Source organism: Archocentrus centrarchus, unplaced genomic scaffold, assembly GCF_007364275.1.
Source record: "Archocentrus centrarchus isolate MPI-CPG fArcCen1 unplaced genomic scaffold, fArcCen1 scaffold_50_ctg1, whole genome shotgun sequence".
Taxonomy (NCBI): Eukaryota; Metazoa; Chordata; class Actinopteri; order Cichliformes; family Cichlidae; genus Archocentrus; species Archocentrus centrarchus.
In genome coordinates, this window is record NW_022060273.1 from 2,214,612 (window position 1) to 2,239,178 (window position 24,567).

Below are 24,567 nucleotides of genomic sequence, written 5' to 3' on the forward strand. Positions count from 1 at the left end.
ACTCAAAGAAAGGGCTTTTTATAAGCAGACTGAAGAACATATTCTATCCTCCATTGAGTCTAAGTTCGAAGGCAGTGGTGAGAGGCCAAATAATATCCTACACATCAGCAAAGCACAAAATATAAATGGAATCCCTAAAAGACATAGTTATTCCACTTATAATTTGTTGCTTATGAGGCAAGTGTATTCTCAGTTGATCAACTGCAAACAGAACATATTTGAATTTGGTGATAAACAATACAAACTACCGGCAAGATTATTAAGAAAGTTACAAGCCTTACAATATATACTGGTGATCAGGAACACTAATAGTAATTTGGTCACTGACCCCATGCAGTAAATTAATGCTGTGAAGAATTTTATCACAAGCTTTATAACTCAGATGCTTTTGTCAGTCAGACTTCCAAAGATGGTTTTTTAGAGAAGAGTAAATTGACTAAAATGGATGAGGAGGTAGTGGCAGATTCAGATTTAGATTTCTTATGACTGGTATGCCAATGACATTCAGCTGTAATTTCCTTTAAGCCTGAACATGTCTCCAAGTTATATTATATAAGTTATATTGATATATTTTGCGGACCATAAGGCGCACTGCATTATAAGGCGCAATATAAACTAACTGGTCTATTTTCATACATAAGGCACCGGGTTATAAGGTACATGATGAAACATATGTAGAGTGAAACAAAAGGTAAGTCGAACTTTATTCAACTCATTCACAATAACTTAGAATATTGTTCAGTTGTAACAAATACGGAAAAATACCCTCACATTTTAAATCATTCATCTTCCACAAATCCATCAAATTCGTCATCTTCAGTGTCTGAGTTGAACAGTTGGGCGATTTCGGCATCAAGCATGCTGGGTTCCCTCTCGTCATTATCCGAGTCAGTCTCGTTGTTACTTTTTTTTTTTTTTTTTTTTTTTGGTTGCGGCACACAACAACCATTTAATTGTTAATAAGGGGGCAACTTTTGCTGGCAATCTCTCGCCATCTTCAACATCTTAACAGACCCTACAATATATTCTCTATTAATGAGGGTAAGAACAAGTCATTTCTTCATTTTATATACAAGCCCTTCATAAATCCTGTGCACCAGTATATTTACTGATATAAGCAAAGAAAAAACATTTAAAAAAGGAAATCCCTTTTTGACTGAAACCTGAAAACTCCGCTGTCACCGTGTTTTTCTCACATACAGCGCTCGTACTGCTCGTACGCTGTGGTGTCACCTGGACCTCTCTTTGGCACCGAGGGAGACAGCACACACATCCCCGGACCTCGAATCGTCCTTTAGCAACTTTTAACAATTTTTTGAGACAGCCTACAGTGAGTTTTATTGCACAAAAGTTGGCACCAGTGCCGGCCGCCGATCGCCAGATTACACACGAATATCCGGGCCAGCATAGATGAACATAGGTGAGGAACACGTTGAATAAAATCCTGCATCGTTTTCTGCAGTTTACTGTGTACGGTTTCTATTTTTGGAACAATGCTTCCACTTCTTGTTGAATTTATCTCCGGCGGTTTTGGCTGCTTTCCACACCTGCTGCACCGCACTCACATCTTGTTCCTACAGTAATATCGTCAGTAGAGTCATTTTGTGAATCGATGATGGCCTATTTTAGAGAATTCAATGAGGCTTTTGATCTGATCGCCTAACCAGAGGCCTTATCGCTGCAGACCACGCAATGGTGCGGTGGAGTGGATGCCTCAGCCATCGGCGGTCAGACGGGCCATCGGCGGTCAGACAGCAGCGCTCAAATTACACAGACTGACCGACATTTTCTATTTGAAAAACGTATGCTGGGTGTTACCCCCGTCCCCCCTGTCGTACGCTTTGTACGCTCTGAAAAATATCTATTTGTGAAGCGTCCCTTACCAAAGTCACACTAATACATTTTGAGCGCAGTGTACCACATAAAATTGTTTCAAGGTCAGTAAGCGTAACAAGAATTCATACATAAGTCGCACCGGATTATAAGGCGCACTGCTGATTTTTGAGAAGATTTAAGGATTTTAAGTGCGCCTTATGGTCCGAAAAATACGGTATTCTCACGCAACACCGTTACTGATCCAGCTACACTGGCTCCCCATTAATTTCAGAGTCCAGTTTAAGATTCTGGTCCTGATTTATAGAAGTCTTCATGGTCAAGCACCAACTTACTGTATATCAGTGAACTCTTGCATCTGTACATTCCCCCCAGGTCCCTGAGGTCATGTGATGAAGGCCTACTGGCCTTACATCACACAAGGCTGAAAACTAAAGGAGATAGAGCTTTTGCTACAGTAGCTTCCCGACTCTGGAACTCTACCCCCTTTTGTAGAAGAACTGCGGATTCTGTAGTGTCTTTTAAAAAACAGCTAAAAACTCATCTTTTTAGGCTTGCATTTGATTTTTCTTACTCCAGTTGTACTTTGTTTTACTGTTGTGAAGCACTTGATTTCTTCAAGATGGCGCCGGTGAGGTCAGCAGCCGTCGTACCTGCTCCTACGCTTTGTTTGTATATATTAGGTTTAGCTCTAATTTTGACTTTATAATTCCGCCTGCTCTGTGTCATATCACGTATGACAGACAGACTCTTTTTAATATCAGAATACAGCACTCTGGCTGTATTCTGACACCTTTTTCTCCCGACCCGACTTGGCCTCGGGGGATACTGCGTTTCCAGTGGGCCAGCTCAAACAAAGGACGGACCAGGTCACGGACAAGGCCCCGAGGGAAAAGAGCCGGCGTAAGAGAGAGGCTGAGGCGCAGAGCGCACCAAACGCCACTGCCGAGCATCCTGTTGGCTAATGTCCAGTCACTGGATAACAAGCTGGACGAACTCAGGGCCAGGATACAGTTTCAGAGGGACATAAGGGACTGCAACATCATCTGTCTCACGGAGACATGGCTGACTCCCCTCATACCGGACCACGCCGTACAGCCGTCGGAGTTCTTCAGTGTTCATCACACGGACAGAACGAGTGAGTCTGGAAAATCAAGAGGAGGAGGTGTGTGCCTAATGATTAATAACAACTGGTGTGACAGTAGGAATGTTGTCCTTCTGAAACAATCATGTTCACCTAACCTGGAGCTCCTAACCCTGAAATGCCGTCCCCACTACCTGCCCCGCGAGTTTACTTCGGTCATCTTCAGCGCCGTCTATATTCCACCTCAGGCGGACACAAACACTGCACTATCCGAGCTACATGAGGCTATTTCCACCTATCAGGCTAACCAGCGTGATGCGGCTCTCATCGTAGCCGGGGACTTTAACAGTGCAAACTTGAAAAAGCTGATACCGGAGTTGATTCAACACATCGACTGCCCCACCAGAGGAGAGAGGACCCTAGACCACTGCTATTCTCCATTCAAAGATGGCTACAAAGCAAAGCCTCTTCCGCCTTTTGGGAAGTCTGACCACACCTCTGTACTTCTCATGCCGAAATACAAACAACGACTCAGGCAGGAACCCCCTGCTGTGAGAGAAGTGACACGGTGGTCTGATCAAACAGAGGCTGCTCTGCAGGGTGCGTTGGATTCAACCGACTGGGACATGTTTCGCAGCAGCGCGGGCGGAGACATCGAGGAGTTTACGGAAACTGTTGTGGGATTTATTGGGAAAGTTGTTGAAGACACTTCACTTAGGAGGACCATCAGGACTTTTCCCAACCAGAAGCCGTGGGTGGATAAATCTGTCCGCGACGCCCTGAGGTCCCGCACCGTTGCCTACAACTCCGGCCTCGCCTCTGGGAACATGGAGGACTACAAGGTTGCATCATACAACGTCCGCAGAGCGGTGAAAGAGGCAAAACATCGCTACGGCCGCAGACTGGAACAGCAACTACAACAGTCTGACCCCAGGGGACTGTGGCAGGGACTACGCACCATCACGGACTACAAAGCACCACACACACACCCGGTGAGTGCCGACGCTTCTCTGGCTGATGAACTCAACATCTTCTTTGCGCGCTTTGAGTCGGGAAGCCGACAGCCCGCTGCGCTCCCGGCCGGAGGGGCGGAGACACTCACTGTGACGGAGCGCGACGTGAGGAGGGAGTTTAGACGTGTAAACACCAGGAAAGCGGCTGGACCAGACGGTATTAGCGGACGTGTCCTTAAGACCTGCGCTGACCAGCTGGCACCTGTGTTTACAGTGATATTCAACCTCTCACTGAAACTGTGTGTGATTCCCACCTGCTTTAAAAAGTCCATCATAGTCCCTGTCCCAAAGAAACCACACCCCAGCAGCCCCAATGACTTCAGGCCCATAGCACTCACCTCTGTGGTGATGAAGTGTTTTGAGAGACTCATCAAGACATTCATCACCTCCTCACTGCCCACCACCCTCGACCCACTACAGTTTGCATACCGGCCAGACAGATCCACAGATGACGCCATATCCTTCCTCCTCCACAAGACCCTTTCACACATAGACACTGGTAAGGGGAACTATGTGAGAGTGCTGTTTGTAGATTACAGCTCAGCATTCAACACCATAGTTCCCTCCAGGCTGGTCTCTAAGCTGCTGGACCTGGGCCTGGGCCCATCCCTGTGCAGGTGGGTTCACAGCTTCCTGACCAGCAGACCACAGGTGGTACGAGTGGGTCACCTCACCTCATCCTCCCTCACCCTCAACACTGGATCCCCCCAAGGCTGTGTGCTCAGCCCTCTGCTGTACTCACTGTACACCCATGACTGCGAGGCCACGTCAGAGTCCGTCATCATCAAGTTTGCTGACGACACTGCTGTTGTGGGACTAATCTCTCACAATGAGGAGACAGCCTACAGGAGAGAGGTCTCCCGCCTGGAGAACTGGTGCCAGGAGAACCACCTCCTGCTCAATGTCAGCAAAACAAAGGAACTGATCGTGGACTTCAGCAGGAAGCAGCAGAGGGACTACCATCCACTTGTCATCAGTGGTGCTGAGGTGGAAAGAGTGGACACCTTCAAATACCTGGGAGTGACCATCTCACAGGACCTGTCCTGGACTCATCACAAAAACATCACTGTGAAGAAGGCCAGACAGCGTCTCTACCTCCTCAGGCGGCTGAGAGACTTCAAGCTCCCACTCAAGGTGCTCAGGAACTTTTACACCTGCACCATTGAGAGCATCATGCGTGGGAGCATCACCACCTGGATGGGAAACTGCACCAAGCAGGACTTCATGGCCCTAAAAAGGGTGGTTCGTTCAGCTGAACGGACCATCAGAACCACCCTCCCCAACCTGCAGGACATTTACACCAAGCAGTGCAGGCTGAGGGCCATGAAGATCCTAAAACAGCCCAGCCACCCCGGACACTCTCTCTTCTCCCTGCTCCCATCAGGCCGGCGTTACCGCTGCCTGAGGGCTAAGACTGAAAGGTTGAAGAAGAGTTTTTACCCACAAGCCATCCGTCTGCTCAACTCTGAGCCCTAACTGGACCATTATTGCACAGTGTAAATATCATAATTTAAAAAGTGTGTATAGTGTATAGTATATAGAGTATAGTGTATAGTGTGAATTACTTTTTTTTTATTTTTATTCTTCTTATTTATATGTGTGTGTATATAAGGTTGCAGGTACAAAATACATTTCACTGTGCATTGTACTGTGTATAACTGTGCATGTGACAAATAAACACTATCTTATCACTTTGTGATTTATGTCTTGAGAGGTGCTATATAAATAAAATGTTACTTACTTACTAGATGCAGATTTCATATTGGACAATATAAACAGACTAGTTCTTATAAAGCACTTTTCTACTCTAGTTAAACACTCAAATTGCTTATATTTTATTTCAAAATGTTTTTATTGTTTTAATTGTGGAGAACAACAAAACAGCAGTACAGCGTATATAGGGGCTTCATTATCTTCTAACTGAACCTCTTCTAACCAAGTCTTACCTTCCCCATTTCCACCACAAGGTGGTGCCTAAAGAATTACTAAAAGGACAGACAGATAACAGAAAAGAAAAACAGAAAAACAAAACAAACAAAAAAAAAACAGGGCAGAGATGAGGGCAAATTCTACTCCAAGGAGTTTGCGTCAAATATTTTGTCGTAGTATACCAAGAACGGTTGCCATATCTTATTAAACTTTTCTGCTGGATTTTGGACTGTACTTCTTATTGCTTCAAGCTGGAGAAATGACATAATGTCACGCACCCAACGTGAATGTTTTAGGGGTGTGGGGGCTCTCCATTTAATAAGAATTAGTCGACGTGCTACTAATGTAGAAAACGCTATCAGTTGGGATTGGCTTTTTGAGATCCTATTATTAGTATGCACTACCCCAAATATGGCAATGATAGGGTCTGGATCGATCTTCTCTTTACAAATATATCTAAACGTATTGAAGATCTCTGTCCAGAATGTGCCTAATTTTTGACATGACCAAAACATGTGAGCCAAAGAGGCAGGCGCTTGGTGACAGCGAATACAAATTGGATCAACAGTAGGATACATTCTGGCTAGTTTGGTCCTAGAGAGGTGCAGGCGATTAAAGACCTTAAATTGTATTAATCTGTGTCTAACACAGATAGATGATGTGTATATTTTATGTATAGCTCTTTGCCAGATTTCATCTGTCAGTTCTATGTTGAGGTCCTCCTCCCTTTAAGGGCAAAAAGGATGGACATTTTATGGCTTGAATGACTGTATATAACTGGGACACACCACCCGACCGCCCGGGTTTGAGTATCAAACATTCATTGAGAGGGCAGGCCACTGGCCTTAAAGGAAATGTAGGAAACTGAATACGGACAAAATCCCGGACCTGTAGGTACCTGAAAAAATTAGAGTTTGATAAGCCAAATTTCATTGCCAAATGATCAAAAGGAGCGAATGTCCCATCTACAAAGAGGTCCCCCACATATTTTATGCCTACTTTAGACCAGATAAGAAAGGCTGTATCTATAAGAGACGGTTTGAAGAGGAAGTTTGAGGTTAGGGGCATGGACACCAAAGCTTGTACAAGCCCAAAGTGTTTACGAAGCTGGGTCCATATACGCAAACTGCTCCTCACGATAGGATTACTGGTATGTGTGCCCACTGCTACCGGGAGTGGAGCACACAATATTGATAAAGAGGTAGAGGGGCATGAATATTGCTCCATTAAAGACCAATTCGGGCCATTCCCACTCACAGATGTACTGTACCATATTGTTAATTTAAAAACATTGGCAGCCCAATAGTAATATAAAAAGTTTGGTAGGGCTAGCCCACCATCTCTCTTAACCTTCTCCAGAACCGTTTTCCGCACTCAAGGTATGGTTTTGTTCCAAATAAATGTACTGATGTGCCTGTCAAGTTCCCTAAAGAATGATTTGGGAATGAAGATAGGGATTGTTTGAAAAAGATATAAGAATTTAGGTAAAATAACCATTTTTACCGAATTAATACGCCCAGCCAAGGACAGGGGCAGGGTCGACCAGCGATTAAGATCCTCCTTGAGTTTTACCAATGTTGATTTAAAGTTCTGTTGAAATAGATCACTGTAACTACGTGTGACTTTAACTCTAAGATATGTCATAGAGCCCGCCATAGTCCTGAATGGGAACGACTCAAAGGAGCAGTTTTGAGCTACAACATTTACCGGAAACAATACACTTTTGGTGAGATTTATCTTGTAACCTGCAGATTTACCAAACTGCGAAATTATGTCTAGACATTTCGGAACAGAATCCTCTGGATCCGAAAGATATAACAGTAAGTCATCAGCATATAATGACACTTTATGTACTAGGCCACCCCTTGTAATTCCCTGTACATCATTGTTGGATCGCAATACTATGGCAAGTGGCTCAATAGCCAAATCAAAGAGAAGGGGGGAAAGGGGACACCCTTGTCGCGTCCCTCTTTTAAGGGTGAAATATGAAGAATTATAATTATTGGTCCTCACTCTAGTTTGGGGAGCTGAATATATTGTGCGGATCCAAGAGACGAAGACAGGTCCAAAGCCAAATTTATTTAAAGTTTTAAAAAGGTGTCCATACTCAATTCGATCAAAAGCTTTATGTGCATCTAACGAGATCACAATCTCTGGTGAATGAGTTGAATGTTGGGAGTATAATACGTTATAAAGGCGTCGAAGGTTACTAAACGTCTGCCTGCCCTTTACAAAGCCTGTCTGATCAGGATGTACAATCGTTGGGACTACGGATTCTAATCTTAATGATAGGATCTTGGTGGGTATTTTATAATCACATGTAAGTAAGCTAATCGGACGGTAAGACTCACATTTAGTAGGGTCTTTCCCCTTTTTAGGGAGCACTGAAATCGTAGCCTGTGTCATAGATGTAGGGAGTTTTTCACGCTTAAGCGATTCAGTGTATATACTAAGCTCAACAGCGGAGTCAATTTATTGGCAAAGGCTTTATAAAACTCAATTGGATACCCGTCTGGGCCAGGTGCTTTTCCGTTTCTAATTAACTTGATTGCACGTCCAATTTCGGCTCCTGAGATCGGCTGCTCAAGGCTGGCCTTATCCTCATCAGTTATAGTTGGGAATGTTACTTTTTCAAGAAAATCATGACTACCAGAATAATCTGAAGAATATAATGACATGTAAAATAATCTAAATTGGTCATTAATATCCTTTGGGTCTGACTTCACTTCATCATCCTGCATTTGGATTTCTGTAATAAAATTAGAAGCAGAGTGCTGATGCAGCTGGTGAGACAGCAACGTACCCGCCCGATCTCCATGCTCATAGTAATTTAATCTAGATTTCAAAAATTTTTCTCCTGCTTCTTTAGACAAAAGCAGATCAATTTCAGTTTGTAATGCTATTCGATTCTTGTGGAGGTTAGCTGAAGGGGCAGTGCAAAGTTGCTGATCGACATCGTTAATTAATTTGATCAATTCGTTAACAAGCTTGGATTTGTTTCTGATGAGACGGGCAGTATACTCTATTATTTGACCCCTAATATAAACTTTAAGAGTTTCCCATAATGTTAGAATATTAGTATCTGGCAGCTGGTTAGTTTCGAGAAAAAAAATCAATCTGTGTTGAGATAAAGCTTACAAATGATTCATCTGACAACAAGGAGGTGTTAAACCGCCAATTATGCTGAGTCGGCCTTTTGGCTTTGAGGCGGAGCTCCATTATGACTGGGGAATGGTCAGAAATAACAATACTGTCATAACTACAAGACTCAACTAATTGAAGCATTTTTTGATCAAACAAAAAAAATCCTAATCTTGAGTATGTCCGATGGACAGCAGAGAAAAAGGAAAATTCCTTTGAAGTGGGGTTTTTACATCTCCATGGGTCCAATAAACCACTGGATTGACAAGTTATTTATAACAGTTGCAGATTTGGAGGGGGTGGCTATAGATGCTTTGGATCGATCTAGAGAGGGCTCAAGAACAGTATTAAAATCTCCACCAAGAATCAGGTGGTGTGTACCCAGCTCTGGCACAGAACCAAATAATTCTTTAAAGAAGTTTGGGTTGTCCCAGTTGGGTGCATAAATACTAACCAGGACCACTGGCCAATTATGAAGTCGGCCCTGAACAATTACAAATCGTCCACCCTTATCGCGTATGACTCTAGTTTTTGAGAATTGTACATTTTTACCAATCAAGATGGCTACAACACGACTTTTAGAATTGAATTCAGAGTGGTAGACTTGTGATACCCGACATCTCTGTAATTTGGGAATGTCTTTGGTTCGAAGGTGTGTTTCCTGTAAGAATATTACCTCTGCTTTCAGTTTATTCAGATGGGAGAACACCTTACTTCGCTTTACAGGATGGTTAAGTCCCCTCACATTCCAGCTTGCAAATTTGGTTATTGGTTTATTCATCCCATCCGCGGAACCTATGCCTGATACCAACGAGATGAATCCAGACCAGGTAGATTTGCACTGATATAAAATCTCATCTCTAACCCTAGGAAGAAGAAAGGGGGGGAATAAGACAAAAACAGAAATACAAAAGCTACACTATCAGCAATACAAAAAACCAAGTCAACTTTAAAGTTACCCACTGTTAACGCAGCCCTTTGCTGGTCCCTCCCCAAATGAGAGACTGCACCCACCCAACCTCCCAAGCCACTATGAAGTGACATTAAAAACAAACTTACCAAGAGAAGCCGAAGCCCCACACAAACCTTAAATATTGAGTCTTCAGGTAAACAACTATTCGTATTAAACAAGACCCATAGAACAACTGATCCACCTTACTGTGTATATAAAATAAAAAAATTAAAAAAACACAAGGAATTAACATATCACCACATCTTCTCTTAACATCTTTACTCAAATTGCTTATAGAATATGTTTGCATTCACACACACATTCATACAAGCACTTTTTTCTACATCTAAGTGCCTTCTATCTATAGTTCACACACATTCACACTCTCATGAATACATCAGGACTGACTCTGGGTTCATTATCTATCCCAAGCATAGTGGAGCAGCCAGGAATTGAACCACCAACCTTCTGATTGGTAGTTGACCTGCTCTACCTCCTGAGCCAAAGCCACCCATTTTTTTTCCCAGTTTATTGCAGTGTAGTCCTAAACAGAAGCCCCTGTACACCAAGAACCCGTTCATGTCTAACCATTTCCCCCCACTCTGCAACACACCCGCCGAGGAACAAACTCTACTCAGAATATTGAGATATTGAGAAACATGGAGCTAGTGATACCAGCAACCATAGTCGAATGTCTTCCAGTGGCCAGAGACTCTGTAGTTTCCTCTGGGCCCCTTCACAGTCGGACCAGGAGCAACGTAAATGGCAAATGGACTAGTTATATAACGCTTTTCTACTCTGTCTGAGCACTCAAAGCGCTAATACAACATGTTTAGCTGCATATTCTCCTTGAATTGCTGGCTGTCTGAGTGGTGTCCAAAAAAACAATGTGGGCTTCATAGATAACTGGGAAAGTTTCTGGGGAAAACCTGGTCTTGTTAGAGGAGACAGCATCCATCCCACTTTGGATTGAGCAGCTCTCAGTTCTAGAAATCTGTCCAAATATACTAACCCTCCTAAAATTGGACTATCAGGGTTGAGACCAGGAAGTAGAGTTGCAGTCTTACATGCCTCTCTGCAGCTTCTCTCCTTCTGCCATCCCCCAAACTCCATCCTCATAGACGATAACTGCTCCCAGACCACCAAAAAGCAAACCTAAAATTCAAAAAGAAAAAACAATATAGTGTCGTAAACTGCACCACAGTAAAACAGATATATGTGGATTATTAAATATTAAAACTCTCTCTTCCAAGTCCCTGAAGGAAACTATTTAATAATTGATCATCATATTGATTTATTCTGCCTTACAGAAACCTGGTTACAGGAAGATGAATGTCAGTTTAAATGAATCAACACCCCCAGATCACACTTAATTGTCAGAATGCTCAAAGGTCGAGGAGGAGGAATAGCAGCAATCTTTCATTCCAGCTAATTAATCAAAGACCCAGACAAAGTTTTAGACGAAGTTTAGGGTGGCTGTAGCTCAGGAGGTAGAGCAGGTCACCTACTGATCGGAAGGTCAGCGGTTTGATTCCTGGCTACTCCAAGCTGCATGCCAGTGTATCCTTGGGCAAGATACTTAATCCTAAATTACTCTCCGATGCAACCGTTGTAGTGTGAATGTTAAATAATAAACAGCACTTAGCTTAGATAATCATGGAAGTGCTTGTATGAATGGGTGTGAATGGGGTAAACATGTTGTATAAACACTGAGTGCTCAGACAGAGTAGAAAAGCACTGTATAAGAACTAGTCCATTTACAAAGCTTTCTTTTAAGACCTTGATTTCTCAGACTTTTTTTTTTTTTTTTTTTTTATCTGAGTGAACTATAAAATGAAATTCTCTGTTCAGGCCCAGGGCGTTCACCTGTACAGGGTGTACCCTGCCTCTCGCCCTATGTCAGCCGGGATAGGCTCCAGCCCCCCCGCGACCCTGAAAAGGATAAGCGGATGGATGATGGATGGACATCAGCAGTGTACACACACACACACACACACACACACACACACACACACACACACACACACACACACACACACACACACACACACACACAAACCTACCTGCTGAATCATCCTGATGGTGATAACTCAGTATATCAGAAAATATTCCTTAACCATGAAGTGAAAAAGATCTAATCTAACCCATTGCAGGCCTGAGCATATGAGATGAGAGTTAATGAGAACACACTCTTTGCTAGTGTACAGCAGTGTAGCAGGGTTATTCACCCTCGGCAGTAAATACTCCCTTATTGGTGCTAGCTGTCCTACAGACCATGTGGTTGCATTGTGGTAGCGAAAAAACACAATTCCACAAAATCCAGTCCAATTCAGTGCTGGTAGAAACTCAATCCAACCCCGAACAAAACAAAAATCCACTCTATATCAGTAAAAGGGAGGGACTCTTCCTCTGTGTTTGCAATAAAAATACAGTTCAGCTCTGTATTGAAAAGAGGGTAATGAAAAAGAGCACTAGCCTCTTACTGAAAGGAGAGGCTACTGCGGGATCTGTCCTCAACTGGATACACAGTCTCTCGAAAAGTGGCAGCTAATCTATATGTTCGGCATGAGACTCACTGTCTGCTGGAGAGCAATAGCTGCCCCTCGCTTCACTCCCAATCTTCTCCACCTCTCTGGGTAGTCACTGCAGACCAACCAATCAGAGTCCAAAAAGCATAAAGTCTCTCAATGTGGACCAATCTCAGGCAATACACAAAAACACTTTACAAACTTTCACATAATCCATTACACAGTAAATGACTGGATACTGTAAGCATATTACAGCATATTTTCAAATATTGACACACACAATGAAAACATGCAAATCTTAAAGGGTTATTATCCCAACCAGAATTTCCTCATTTTCATAAAACTTTTTAACACTGGGGGTTTACCCCAGGGTTACATTTAAAATTGGTCAAATTCTCACCAATCCTGTATAAGGTGGGCTATGTTTATTAATAGCCAAATCATCACCATAAAAGCAAGCAGCAGATGTCTAACAATAAAACTAAAACAAAGGAGGCACACTAAGTGTATCTAAATAATCTTTTAAGACCTTGAAAAACACATTTTAATTTTACAAACTACGCAGTGCAGCTAAAAATGGGGGCATGCTATCTACATGTAACTTTAACCCCCCCCCCCCCCCAAAAAAAAAAAAAAAAAAACTAATGAAACTATTGTATGCTCTTGCCACTGATGGTGATTGATGTAAAGTATGAAGATGCAGAGTGGATGAAAATAAAACTTTTATTCTTTTATTTATCAGCACAAGTCCCCGAATCTTAACCATTTGGCAGTATCATGATGTCTCTCTCTTTCCCTGTGTGTAGAGTTTAGATGGCTCTACTGGTGAAAAGGGGGCTACAAGGTCCCTTGGTCCTATTGGATTACCTGGCACATGTCATGGAAATCTGATATGAACTGATTTACAACGAGGTTGTCTCTTTGTAAATCAATTCATATATCATACCGTCTCTTCCTCCAGTAGGATGGTTATGGCGGCAATTTGCCCTTTGTCTTCTTCTGCTGGACTTTGAGCTTATTATCAAAATAAATTAGATTATGCCTGACCTCCTCTCATTTGGCCTCTTTTGCAGAAAAACACAGGTTCATTTAACTCCTGCTTCTACTGCCCCTTCCCAGGTCTGCAGGGGAGTCAGTACCACTGTGAACACTTCACTCAGACAAGCATTATATTCCCGAACAGGCTCATCATAATTTTCTTTGCATGCAATAGATATGTGCAGTGTCCATACCCCTTTGCATAGAGTTGTTACTGTGTCCTTATGCACCTGATTGGTATCATCACCCCAATCATGATGTTGTCTGTGGATGGCTTGTATAGGATATTTGCCAGAAATTTTTGCCCAGTCTTCTGTTCCTAGCTTTAGTACTAGTAGGCACTGCAGCTCTGCCATGGTAGGACTAAATTCTCTGTAGAAAAGAACCAACTCTCAAGCAAATCTCTTGCCCGAGTCCCTTTAGTAGTGGCAATGGCTTCCTCAATCTGTGACCAAGATTGAAAAACTAGAAGAGCTGTCCATTAACACCCGCTACATCAACCTAGGCATTTGAGCAGCTGGAGGGTCTGCACATTTATTTTGGCTGTGGTGGACTATAGGAGACAAGGGGGGCTTGTCATGGTCCTGGGACGGTGGCCCAGTGTTTTCTTGTTCTTTTGTTTTGGTCTGTGGTTCATTTCTAGTTATGTTTGGTGTCAAGTCTTCGTCTCTGTGCCCTTGTCCCACTTCCTGTTTTATTTTGGTATGTCTTGTTTCTTGTGTAGTGTATTTGGTTTTGCTTCCCCTTGTCTCGTCAGTGTCATTGTGTTCAGCTGTTACCTGCTGTTTCCACTTTCCCTCGTTATCCCATGACGTATTTAAGTCCTGTGTTTTCTCTGCTTGTTGTCGCGTTGTTGATGTTGCCGTGCCTGTGTGGTTTTGTCTCTTTTATTTCATTTTTTTGGTTTTCTACTCTTTATCTGACTTCCCTGAAGGATTTTGTATTTCTTTGTTTCGTTCCCTTCTCATTAAGCGCCTTTTAAGTTACTACTCTATCCGGAGTCCTGCATTTTGGTCCATCTCCACCTCTCACACCGCAGACATGACAGAACGACGCGACCACACCATGGACCCCGTCGACTCTGAATTTCCCAACAAGGAGCAAGAGGAGAAAATCTCAGAGTTAAGGGACTTTGCTCTGCAGATAATCCATGCCACGGATCCCCACTACAGGATGATGCAACTAGCATTTTGTTGCGGATTGATTTCCTCCTCTTCATGGCTCCTCACCTGACCTGATACAACTCCTCTGGCTCACTCCGTCATCATGCTCCGTAAAAACTTGCAATATGAACTGTATAATATTGGTCGCCCAGTCCAGGGAGGGATTCAACTTTTTTTCTACAAGCCATTGCCAATTCACCTCTCCTGCAGCCAGTCATCTCTCCTCTTTCAACTCCTCCACTCAGCTGCAGCTCATCATCACAGTAACCCCCTCGCTCTCAAGACCCGCCATCATCTCTTCTACTCACCTGTCCAGCCACATTTACATGCTCGCCGCAGCAGAACGGCCCAGCCACGTTTTTGGCCCTGATGTGGATGGAAGAGGAAGAACCAGCTGCTGCCATACCTAAGGCATCCACCTCACAGAGGAAGCGGCGCACCCAGCATCCACACTCATCTCCCCCTTCTGAGACAGCTGTTCCTCCGGACGCTGAGTGTTTGGATTTCAAGCCACCACCTCTGTCTTCATGCCAGCTACCCCAGCCGGCTGCAGCAGTGACCTCCAAGCCTCAGTCTCCGTCGGCTGCAGCAGCGACCTCCAAGCCTCAGTCTCCGTCGGCTGCAGCAGCGACCTCCAAGCCTCAGTCTCCGTCGGCTGCAGCAGCGACCTCCAAGCCTCAGTCTCCGTCGGCTGCAGCAGCGACCTCCAAGCCTCAGTCTCCGTCGGCTGCAGCAGCGACCTCCAAGCCTCAGTCTCCGTCGGCTGCAGCAGCGACCTCCAAGCCTCAGTCTCCGTCGGCTGCAGCAGCGACCTCCAAGCCTCAGTCTCCGTCGGCTGCTGCAGCGACCTCCAAGCCTCAGTCTCCGTCGGCTGCTGCAGCGACCTCCAAGCCTCAGTCTCCGTCGGCTGTAGCTTCAGCTCATCCTCAGGCGCTCCAGTGTCAGCCAGCTCCTGTGGTTCCCCCTTGGTCACAGTCAGCCAGTGTCAGCTCCCGCTCAGCCTCCAGTGTCAGTCCCCTCCGTTTCAGTTCCAGTCCCAGTCCCTTCAGCGCCTGCTCCCTCAGTCCCAGTCCCTTCAGCTCCCGCCGCTCGGAGCGCGGCTGGCCCCTAGTCTCGCCTCGTCGTCGCTGCCGCTGGGAGTGCAGTCGGCCCCTAGTATCGCTGCCGCCGCTGGGAGCAGGGTTGGCCTCCTGAACTGTCTATGTTCCATGATGGATTTCCCAGTAGACCCCGCTGAACAGTGTTGCCTTGTGGCCTGTTTTTGTGTTTAGACTGTTTCTCCGGCCTAGTGCTGCCGCATTTGGTTTCGTGCTTTTGTTTGGACTATGTGGCCTTTTTTTTTTTTTGTTTTCCTTGCCTAAAGTACAGTTGAGTATATCTCATATTAAAAGGTTATATGAAGACACAACATGACACAATGGATCCTTCCATTCAGCTAGGTCACCTTAACACAGAAGGGCAGAATCTTAAAAATTAACATGACACACGATGGTTTGCAACATTGCCTCCCAGAATGCATCTTTCTGGATAGTGGAGTTTTTGACCTGACAGATTGCAAAGACAGTGGGGGTGGGTAGGTGGGTTGGACGTAGTTTGATGCTGCTATATTTACTCCAAATAGAATCGAGATATCAAACAATAGTTTTGTGATATCTAATCAACACTTTATCCCTGTGTTTTTGCCACATATTGTTACAGGGCCCTAAAGGCGAACCTGGGGATTTAGGAACATCAGAATTGGTAAGGGTTTATTAGATTTTAAAATTTTCTGTACTTCCATGCCTTATAAACAATACTTTCTAAATTGAAAACTGTTGTTGAAAACTTTGTTCTTTTTTTAGATCTATGGTCCTCCAGGGCCACCAGGACCCACAGGACCAGTTGGCCCAGCAGTAAGTCAGATATACCATTTAACTTCAATCTATAAAGAACAAAGGCAGTGGCTGACTGTAAAGAAACAAGCAACCAGCTCTATGAAAACAAGCCCAAAAGAAGCCCAACTGGCAACCCACAACATTGTGTAAAACTGAGGCCGCTTTTAAACAGTATAGCTCTGTAATAGTATAGCTCACTTCTTTGTTTTGTCTCATTGTGTTTTGGAGCAGTAAAACCCATATTTCTTAGCCTCATAGAAGAGAAAGGCGCATTGTTCTCTTCGTGTGTGTGTGTGCTTCTCTGTATTAGCACATTGAACTAAATCAGCATGGTGAGTACATATTTCACACTTGCAAAATCTGGGGAATGCCTTTGGTACGTCTCCCATTAGGACCGCAGCTACTTTCAGAGGTGTATGGGGACACATTTTTTTGTTTTTTGGGGGGGGGGGAGGTGAAGGAGCACAGGGGTACCTAATCAGCGCTGTTCCTCTGTTACTGATCATATCACATGCACAGCTGTTAAATACAGAAAGTGCGACTAGAGAAATAATTTGGTCGCATCGTTTTGGCGCCCCCCTCTTGTGCGGCACCCCTATGCATATAGTGCACACCCACTTTTAGTGCCACTGTCTCCCATCTGAGCTCGGATCCATTCTGTAAGTGCGCTCTCTTTCTCCCACTCTTTATATTTTTTCTATATTTTCCCCACTTACTGGAGCTCATTCTTGCGCTGCCTCCTCACTCTGGGCTGTTATTAGTGTTTGTTTCAGTGTGCGCCCGGTCAACTTGGGCAGGAGCGATAAACCGGAAACGGGGGCTTGGAAGGGACAAACTACCTACCACTCGTCTTTTGCTTTATTATGGGGTGCCGAGAGATATTCAAGGACTTTCACTTGGAAAGAAAGTCAAACCCAAATAAGCAACTCCATGTTCAAAAACAAGCCCAAAAAACCGCAACCCGCGACTCACGAGATTTGCAAGCGACTTTAGAAAAAAAGAAGCCCAAAGTCGCTTCGGTGGCCTTGGCAACACTGCCTTCAATACAGTTGTACCTAAACAGAAAAACAAACACAATTTTCTCACACAGTTTTTTAAAAATATAAATAGACTAGAACTGATACAGAACCATTCTACTCACTTTATGTTACACGTCTCATTCACCCAATTGCACACTCATTCATACAGTGCTTTTATCAATGTCTATACACTTTATCGAAAATACATATGCACAGTCACACTGATTCCAAGTGGGGTTCAGTATCTTACTCAGGGATACTTTGACACATGGACTGGCGGAGCTGGGAATTGAACATTGACTTTTTGATTGGTAGACTATCTGCTTTAACCAAATGAGATTTAATATGGTCAAATACACAAATAAGCAATATGATCAAAACTACCTGCCTAATATTGCATAAGTCCCGCCTTGTGTGATTTCAGCCCTGACTTATTGGAGCATTACTACAGGACCTTAGAGTGTGTCCTGTGGTGTCTGAAACTGGGTTGTTGACAAGAGATCTTAAGTCAGTGAGCCTCTGGGAGAGCCTCTGAGGAAGGAAATAATTGTGATGCTTTCCACAGATCTGTGCTGCATTCCTTGAGCTATTCTTTAGTGGGTGTAGCAGGGTCATATGTTTGGGTACACCAGCCTGAAAGGGATTCTGGCAAACCATCAGGCAACTTGGGAGGGAGAAGAAGATTACTGCTCACACTGCATACTGTTGGGATGGAGTGCTTCTGACTTCAACTGAGGACATAGATGGTGAAAAGATCTCTTCAATCCCACTGACATGCTTCCTTAGAGGAAGTAGATGACGGGAAAAACTTGCCCATGACTGGGGGCAAGATCAATGAGCAATATAAACAACCCCTTGGTTGCAGGGCCCCTGGGGTGAATGAGATTCTCTCTGTAGGGCTGTTTCAGTTGACATGCTTCTGCAACATCACATGGAACTTGGTGAAAGAGCTACTGGACTGGCAAATGTAAAAAGGTGGTTACCCTTTTTAAAAAGGGGAAGTGCTCCAGCTTTCAAGGGATCACACTCCTCAGCTTCCCCAAGAAGGTCCATGCTAGGGTATTTTAAAGGAGAGCCTGCCCATTCATTTATCCTCAGATTGAGGAAGAACAATAAGATTTTTGTCATCGTTATGGAATACTCTTTGTCCTCTCATGGATATTCAATGGTGCATGGGAGTTTGTCTGGGTATGTGGGAGTTTATCAAGGATTTATCTCTTCTGGATTTTTCACAGACACTGGAAACATAGCCTCTGTGTTTTGTGGACTTGGAGAAGGCATTTGACTGCACCCTTAGGGTTTGATTTGTGAGTATGTTGTGTCTAGCCCAAGGCCATTTGGTTCATGTACAACCACAGTGAAAACTTGCCTATCACTGCAGTGGTCCACTGGGACTGTTCTTTTTCCCAGATTGTACTTTTAGCAGTAGGCACCCCGATTCCCCACACCCCAGCACAGGGCAGGCGCAGGTAGACCCGGGGCCCCGGTGACAGCACCATGGAGCACCGCAGCGCCCGAGATTGGCACCACAGCCCCCACCACAGAGTGCAGCATGCTCCACTCCACCTACTCATTCACTCAACGAGAGACACAAACAAGAGACCAGACAAACTGGCCTGAATTGGGAAAACGGTGCCCCGTCCACCCCAGCCACTCCACAGGAGTCCGCCCAAGACCGCCCACAAAGCACACAGGAGCAGAGCCCTCAGCCAACCACCCCTGCTAAGTAATGGAGCTGATCAATGAGAACCAGAGAGAGTCAAATTCATTCAATTGGGTTTTAGAAGAAGCAGACATTCTCTCTAAGCTAACATGATCTAATAATAGATTTCTGTATTGAGTAATACACAGTTTATTTTTTGATTTCCAATTCATGAGGATAGTTTTCTTAGTTCTTACCGCCTTGTGCATCGCTATGTGTGATATATATGACTCCATCACTAATTCACTGACGTCACCTAAAATGCACAGTCTGGGGGAAGTTGGAACACGACAGCTAAACCATGTGGATAGATCTTCACATATCCTCTGCCAGAACATCTGAACAGGAATACAACACCACAGAGCATGCATATAGTTCTCCTCTGAATTGCTTGTGCAGTGGATGCATATGTTTGAGTGTGTAAGGCCTATTTGGAACATCCTTTGTCCAGTATAGTGCGTTCTATGGAGAATTTTATATTGTATAAGTTGTAATTGGGGATTTTTAGTCATTTTGAAGATATTTAAGCATATCTCTGTCCAGAGGTTTTGGTCCGGGCTGATAGAAAGATCATACTCCCATTTTGTAATCGGGAGGGAGACTGAATCATCAGTTTTTAATAATAATGTATATAATTTTGGTAACAATTTTGGGGTACAGAGGTTTAGAAGTTCAGATACCCATGTAGGTATTTCTAAATTCAGTTGATTGAGATTAAATCTTCCCTGCAGGATAGATTTCAGTTGTTGTTGTTAGAGAAATCTACTGTTGCCAATTCCATATTTTAATATAAGTTTATGGAATGTCATAAGGTTTCCATCTTGGATAATATGTTCTAAATTATTTACACCCTTATCACGCCATAATGGAAAATTCAGCATTTTCTTTTTCTGGCAAATATCTGGATTGTTCCAAATGGGCGTTAATTTACAGGGGATAAGTTAAGACTTAGACTTTTAAAGCAGTTATGATGCTTAATACTGGGGCTAATGAAAGGTAGATCTCAGATTTTTACTTTTCCGCAAAGTGCCTGTTCTAAATCCAACCATGGGTTGTCTAATCAATTCGATTTGATCCACTTTGAAATGTATTGCAATCTACTGCCTAAGAAATAGAAATTAAACTTTGGTAGTTCTAGATCGCCACTGTGTTTTGGCTTTTGTAAAGTTTTCAAACTAATTCGCAATGGTTTGTTTTTCCATAAGAATTTTGAGATGTTTGAGTCTAGTGATTTAAACCAAGCAACAGAAGGTTTATTAGGGATCAGTGAGAATAGATAATTAATTTTTGGTAAAACCATCGTTTTAATGGCAGCAACTCTCCCCATGAGGGATATAGGTAAACTATTCCAATGTGATAAGTCATCCTCTATTGTTTTTAACATCGGGATATGATTTAATCGTACCAAGTCTGAGAGCCTGGCGGAAAAATTGATGCCTAAATATCTAATATTACCTGATTTTAGTGGAGTCCTGGAGGTATTCTGAAAATTACAATTCAAAGGCAAAACTGTTGATTTAGCCCAATTGATAGAGTAATCTGATATAGATGAAAACTTATCTATTAGTGAGATTGTCTTCAGAAGAGAGGATTGTGAACTCCCAAGGAAAAGTGATACATCATCAGCATAAAGGCTTATTTTATGATCTGTATTTTCAGTTTGAATCCCTTTAATATTTGCATGTTGACGGATTGCTGCTGCTAGTGGCTCAATGAAAATGATAAAAAGTGAGGGAGAGAATGGGCAGCCCTGCCTGGTACCCCTCTGCAGATTGAAGCTTTGGGAAATAATATAATTTGTCCTAACACGTGCATTTGGAGAGCTGCATTTTGCCCGTCTCGTGACGCCAGACCTCGGCCTGAACTTATCTCTGCGCCAGCGTCTGGAGATGCTGGACTTCAGCCTGAACCTGCCTCTCTGCCCGTGTCTGGAGCCGCTGGTCCTCGGCCTGAACCTGCCTCTGCGCCCGCACCTGATGCAGTGGAGCTGCATTGATACGTCTCTGGCCGGTGCATACAGGAATCAAAGTGCCACCGAAAAAGATTACTCCAGCTCCAGAAGAGATTGAGGATATTAAAAGATCCCTCGACATGTTGATAGTGGAGGTTTCTGCTGTCAGAGAACAGCAGAAAACAATATTGAGCTTGGTGGAAGAAGTTAAAGCCCTGAGCCTTCTAAACACATAAGGATAGGAGGATTTTGTCACTGTAGAATCTGGTTGCGGAGCTGTAACAATACGCTCAGATGAACATCATCATAGTCACAGGTCTAAAGACAAAACCACGTACATATGCCCGGGCAGTAACAATGATGGCTGGAGAAGAACCAAATGAACAAGATTATGAATCTGTGGAACAGCAAGTAATATCCTTTCTTAAGGCTAAGGGGATTGTGGTGCACTGTAAACCTGGATAAGTTGAATCTACTTAAAAAAAAAAACCAAGGTAACTTGTTGCCTTAAATTTTTTAAGTAATGAAACAGTTTATTTAACTCAGCCTGCAATTTAGTTCCATTTCCAATGGAACTAAATTGCATGTTCTAATTGACCAAACTTGTATTTTATAGTTCATGAAAAAATAAAATGTCTTTTGATCAATCAATTCCCCTATCCTTTTCATGGTTGTGTGGGGGCTGGAGCCTATCCCAGCTGACAAGGCAGTAAGATGCAGGGTACACCCCATACATGTCACCAGCCTGTTGCAGGGCTGACACAGACAACCATTCACACCTGTGGGCAATTTAGAGAGACCAATTAACCTAACCCCAGTAACTGAATGTCTTCAGATTGTGGGAAGAAACCCATACAGACACAGGGGAGAACATACAAACTCCACCCAACAAGAGTCCTGGGCTAAGGTGGAATTGAACCCAGACTATCAGATAGCTATTCTACCTGTGAGGCAGCAGTGCTAACCACCACACCACCATGCTGCCCAGTAACACAAATATTTTTTACAGTGTTGAACTGTGTCTTTTTAAATTTGGTAAATAAACATGATAAAACTCAGCCCTGCTGAATGCCAGTACATTAACATTTACAAATAACATTTGTCCATGGAACAGTAAAAAACTATACGAGAGAGCGTTGTGAACAAAAACACCAAATGTCTACTATTCCAAACAGCGAGAGGCCTGGGCCAAGCCGGAATTGAACCCAGACCTTCTACACTGATAAAAATGATTCTTGGGTGAAGTAATCTAACATAACTGAGTCTGTAAAATCAACAATAAAAAATCAAGTTAGTATCTTAACACAAATATACATAGTATTGAGGTCAAAAACATTTCTTCAAGATACAAGACATTGTAAGTTTTTTCAGAAAATAAATTGTTTAAGGACTGAGAGCCAATCTGTTTAAGTTCATCCACACAACAAAAAACAATCTTATCTTTACTGCGTTTCATCTGCGTTGTTCATTTGGTATAGACCCTTTTCACATGACGTCACACAACTTCCGTTCGGCCTGGATGCTGGGGATCTTTACTTCCGGTGGATGGACTTTACGCAGTCTAATACATTTGCCACAAATGCGGTTTTAGGATATACTATGACATGCAGACAAGTTTTCACTGACAACACCTTCAAAACTGGACAAAGGCTACAAATTCTTCATTGAACATTATGGAGGTACGTGTTTTTGTCTTTCTAGCTGTTAATTAATAGGATACCATTAGTCAATTTGTTAGCTAGCTAACATTACATGACCTTTCTGCTTTGCAAATAGAATGTCTTTAGGCTCTAATCTTGATCACATCCTTATATTATATCCAGGGTTGCAACCTGTCACCATAAATAAGCAATCGTTAGTTATTTGGCAGTTAAATGTGGTTTCCTGGTACTGCCTGAGCATCCTGCAGTTTCAGTTGCCTCCAGACACCAGTTATGCTAATACATTAACAGTAAATAAATGAATATTCTAAAAAACTATCTATATCTATCTATCTATCTATCTATCTATATCTATCTATCTATCTATATCTATCTATCTATCTATATCTATCTATCTATATCTATCTATCTATATCTATCTATCTATCTCTATCTATCTATCTCTATCTATCTATCTCTATCTATCTATCTATCTATCTATCTATCTATCTATCTATCTATCTATCTATCTATCTATCTATCTATCTATCTATCTATCTATCTATCTATCTATCTATCTATCTATCTATCTATCTATATATTAGATCTATCTATCTATCTATATATATATATATATTAGATCTATCTATCTATGATAGATAGATATATACAGGGGTTGGACGATGAAACTGGAACACCTGTCATTTTAGTGTGGGAGGTTTCATAGCTAAATTGGACCAGCCTGGTGGCCAATCTTCATTAATTGCACATTGCACCAGTAAGAGCAGAGTGTGAAGGTCCAATTAGCAGGGTAAGAGCACAGTTTTGCTCAAAATATTGCAATGCACACAACATTATGGGTTCAAAAGAGGACAAATTGTTGGTGCACGTCTTGCTGGTGCATCTGTGACCAAGACAGCAAGTGTTTGTGATTTAATCAAGAGCCACGGTATCCAGGTTAATGTCAGCATACCACCAAGAAGGATGAACCACATCCAACAGGATTAACTGTGGATGCAAGAGGAAGCTGTCTGAAAGGGATGTTCGGGTGCTAACCCGGATTGTATCCAAAAAACATTAAACCACGGCTGCCCAAATCACGGCAGAATTAAATGTGCACCTCAACTCTTCTGTTTCCACCAAAACTGTCCGTCGGGAGCTCCACAGGGTCAATATACATGGCCGAGCTGCTATAGCCAAACCTTTGGTCACTCGTGCCAATGCCAAACGTCGGTTTCAGTGGTGCAAGGAGCGCAAATCTTGGGCTGTGGACAATGTGAAACATGTATTGTTCTCTGAGTCCCCCTTTACTGTTTTCCCCACATCCGAGAGAGTTACGGTGTGGAGAACCCCCAAAGAAGCGTACCACCCAGACTGTTGCATGCCCAGAGTGAAGCATGGGGGTGGATCAGTGATGTTTTGGGCTGCCATATCATGGCATTCCCTTGGCCCAATACTTGTGCTAGATGGGCGCGTCACTGCCAAGGACTACCGAACCATTCTGGAGGACCATGTGCATCCAATGGTTCAAACATTGTATCCTGAAGGCGGTGCCGTGTATCAGGATGACAATGCACCAATACACACAGCAAGACTGGTGAAAGATTGGTTTGATGAACATGAAAGCGAAGTTGAACATCTCCCATGGCCTGCACAGTCACCAGATCTAAATATTATTGAGCCACTTTGGGGTGTTTTGG

The 24,567-nt window shown here is 43.3% G+C and overlaps 1 protein-coding gene across 1 annotated transcript in view; it reads left to right on the plus strand.

Annotated features, from left to right (window-relative positions):
- The window catches only part of col13a1 (collagen, type XIII, alpha 1), a 200,298-nt gene extending 178,953 nt beyond the window's left edge, over positions 1–21,345 (plus strand). The window contains exons 28-30 of the mRNA XM_030725212.1: positions 16,380–16,421; positions 16,523–16,573; positions 21,157–21,345. Coding sequence (XP_030581072.1) covers positions 16,380–16,421; positions 16,523–16,573; positions 21,157–21,345 — 282 coding nt within the window. The remainder of the gene's footprint in view (positions 1–16,379; positions 16,422–16,522; positions 16,574–21,156) is intronic.
- The last annotated feature ends 3,222 nt before the right edge of the window (positions 21,346–24,567 follow it).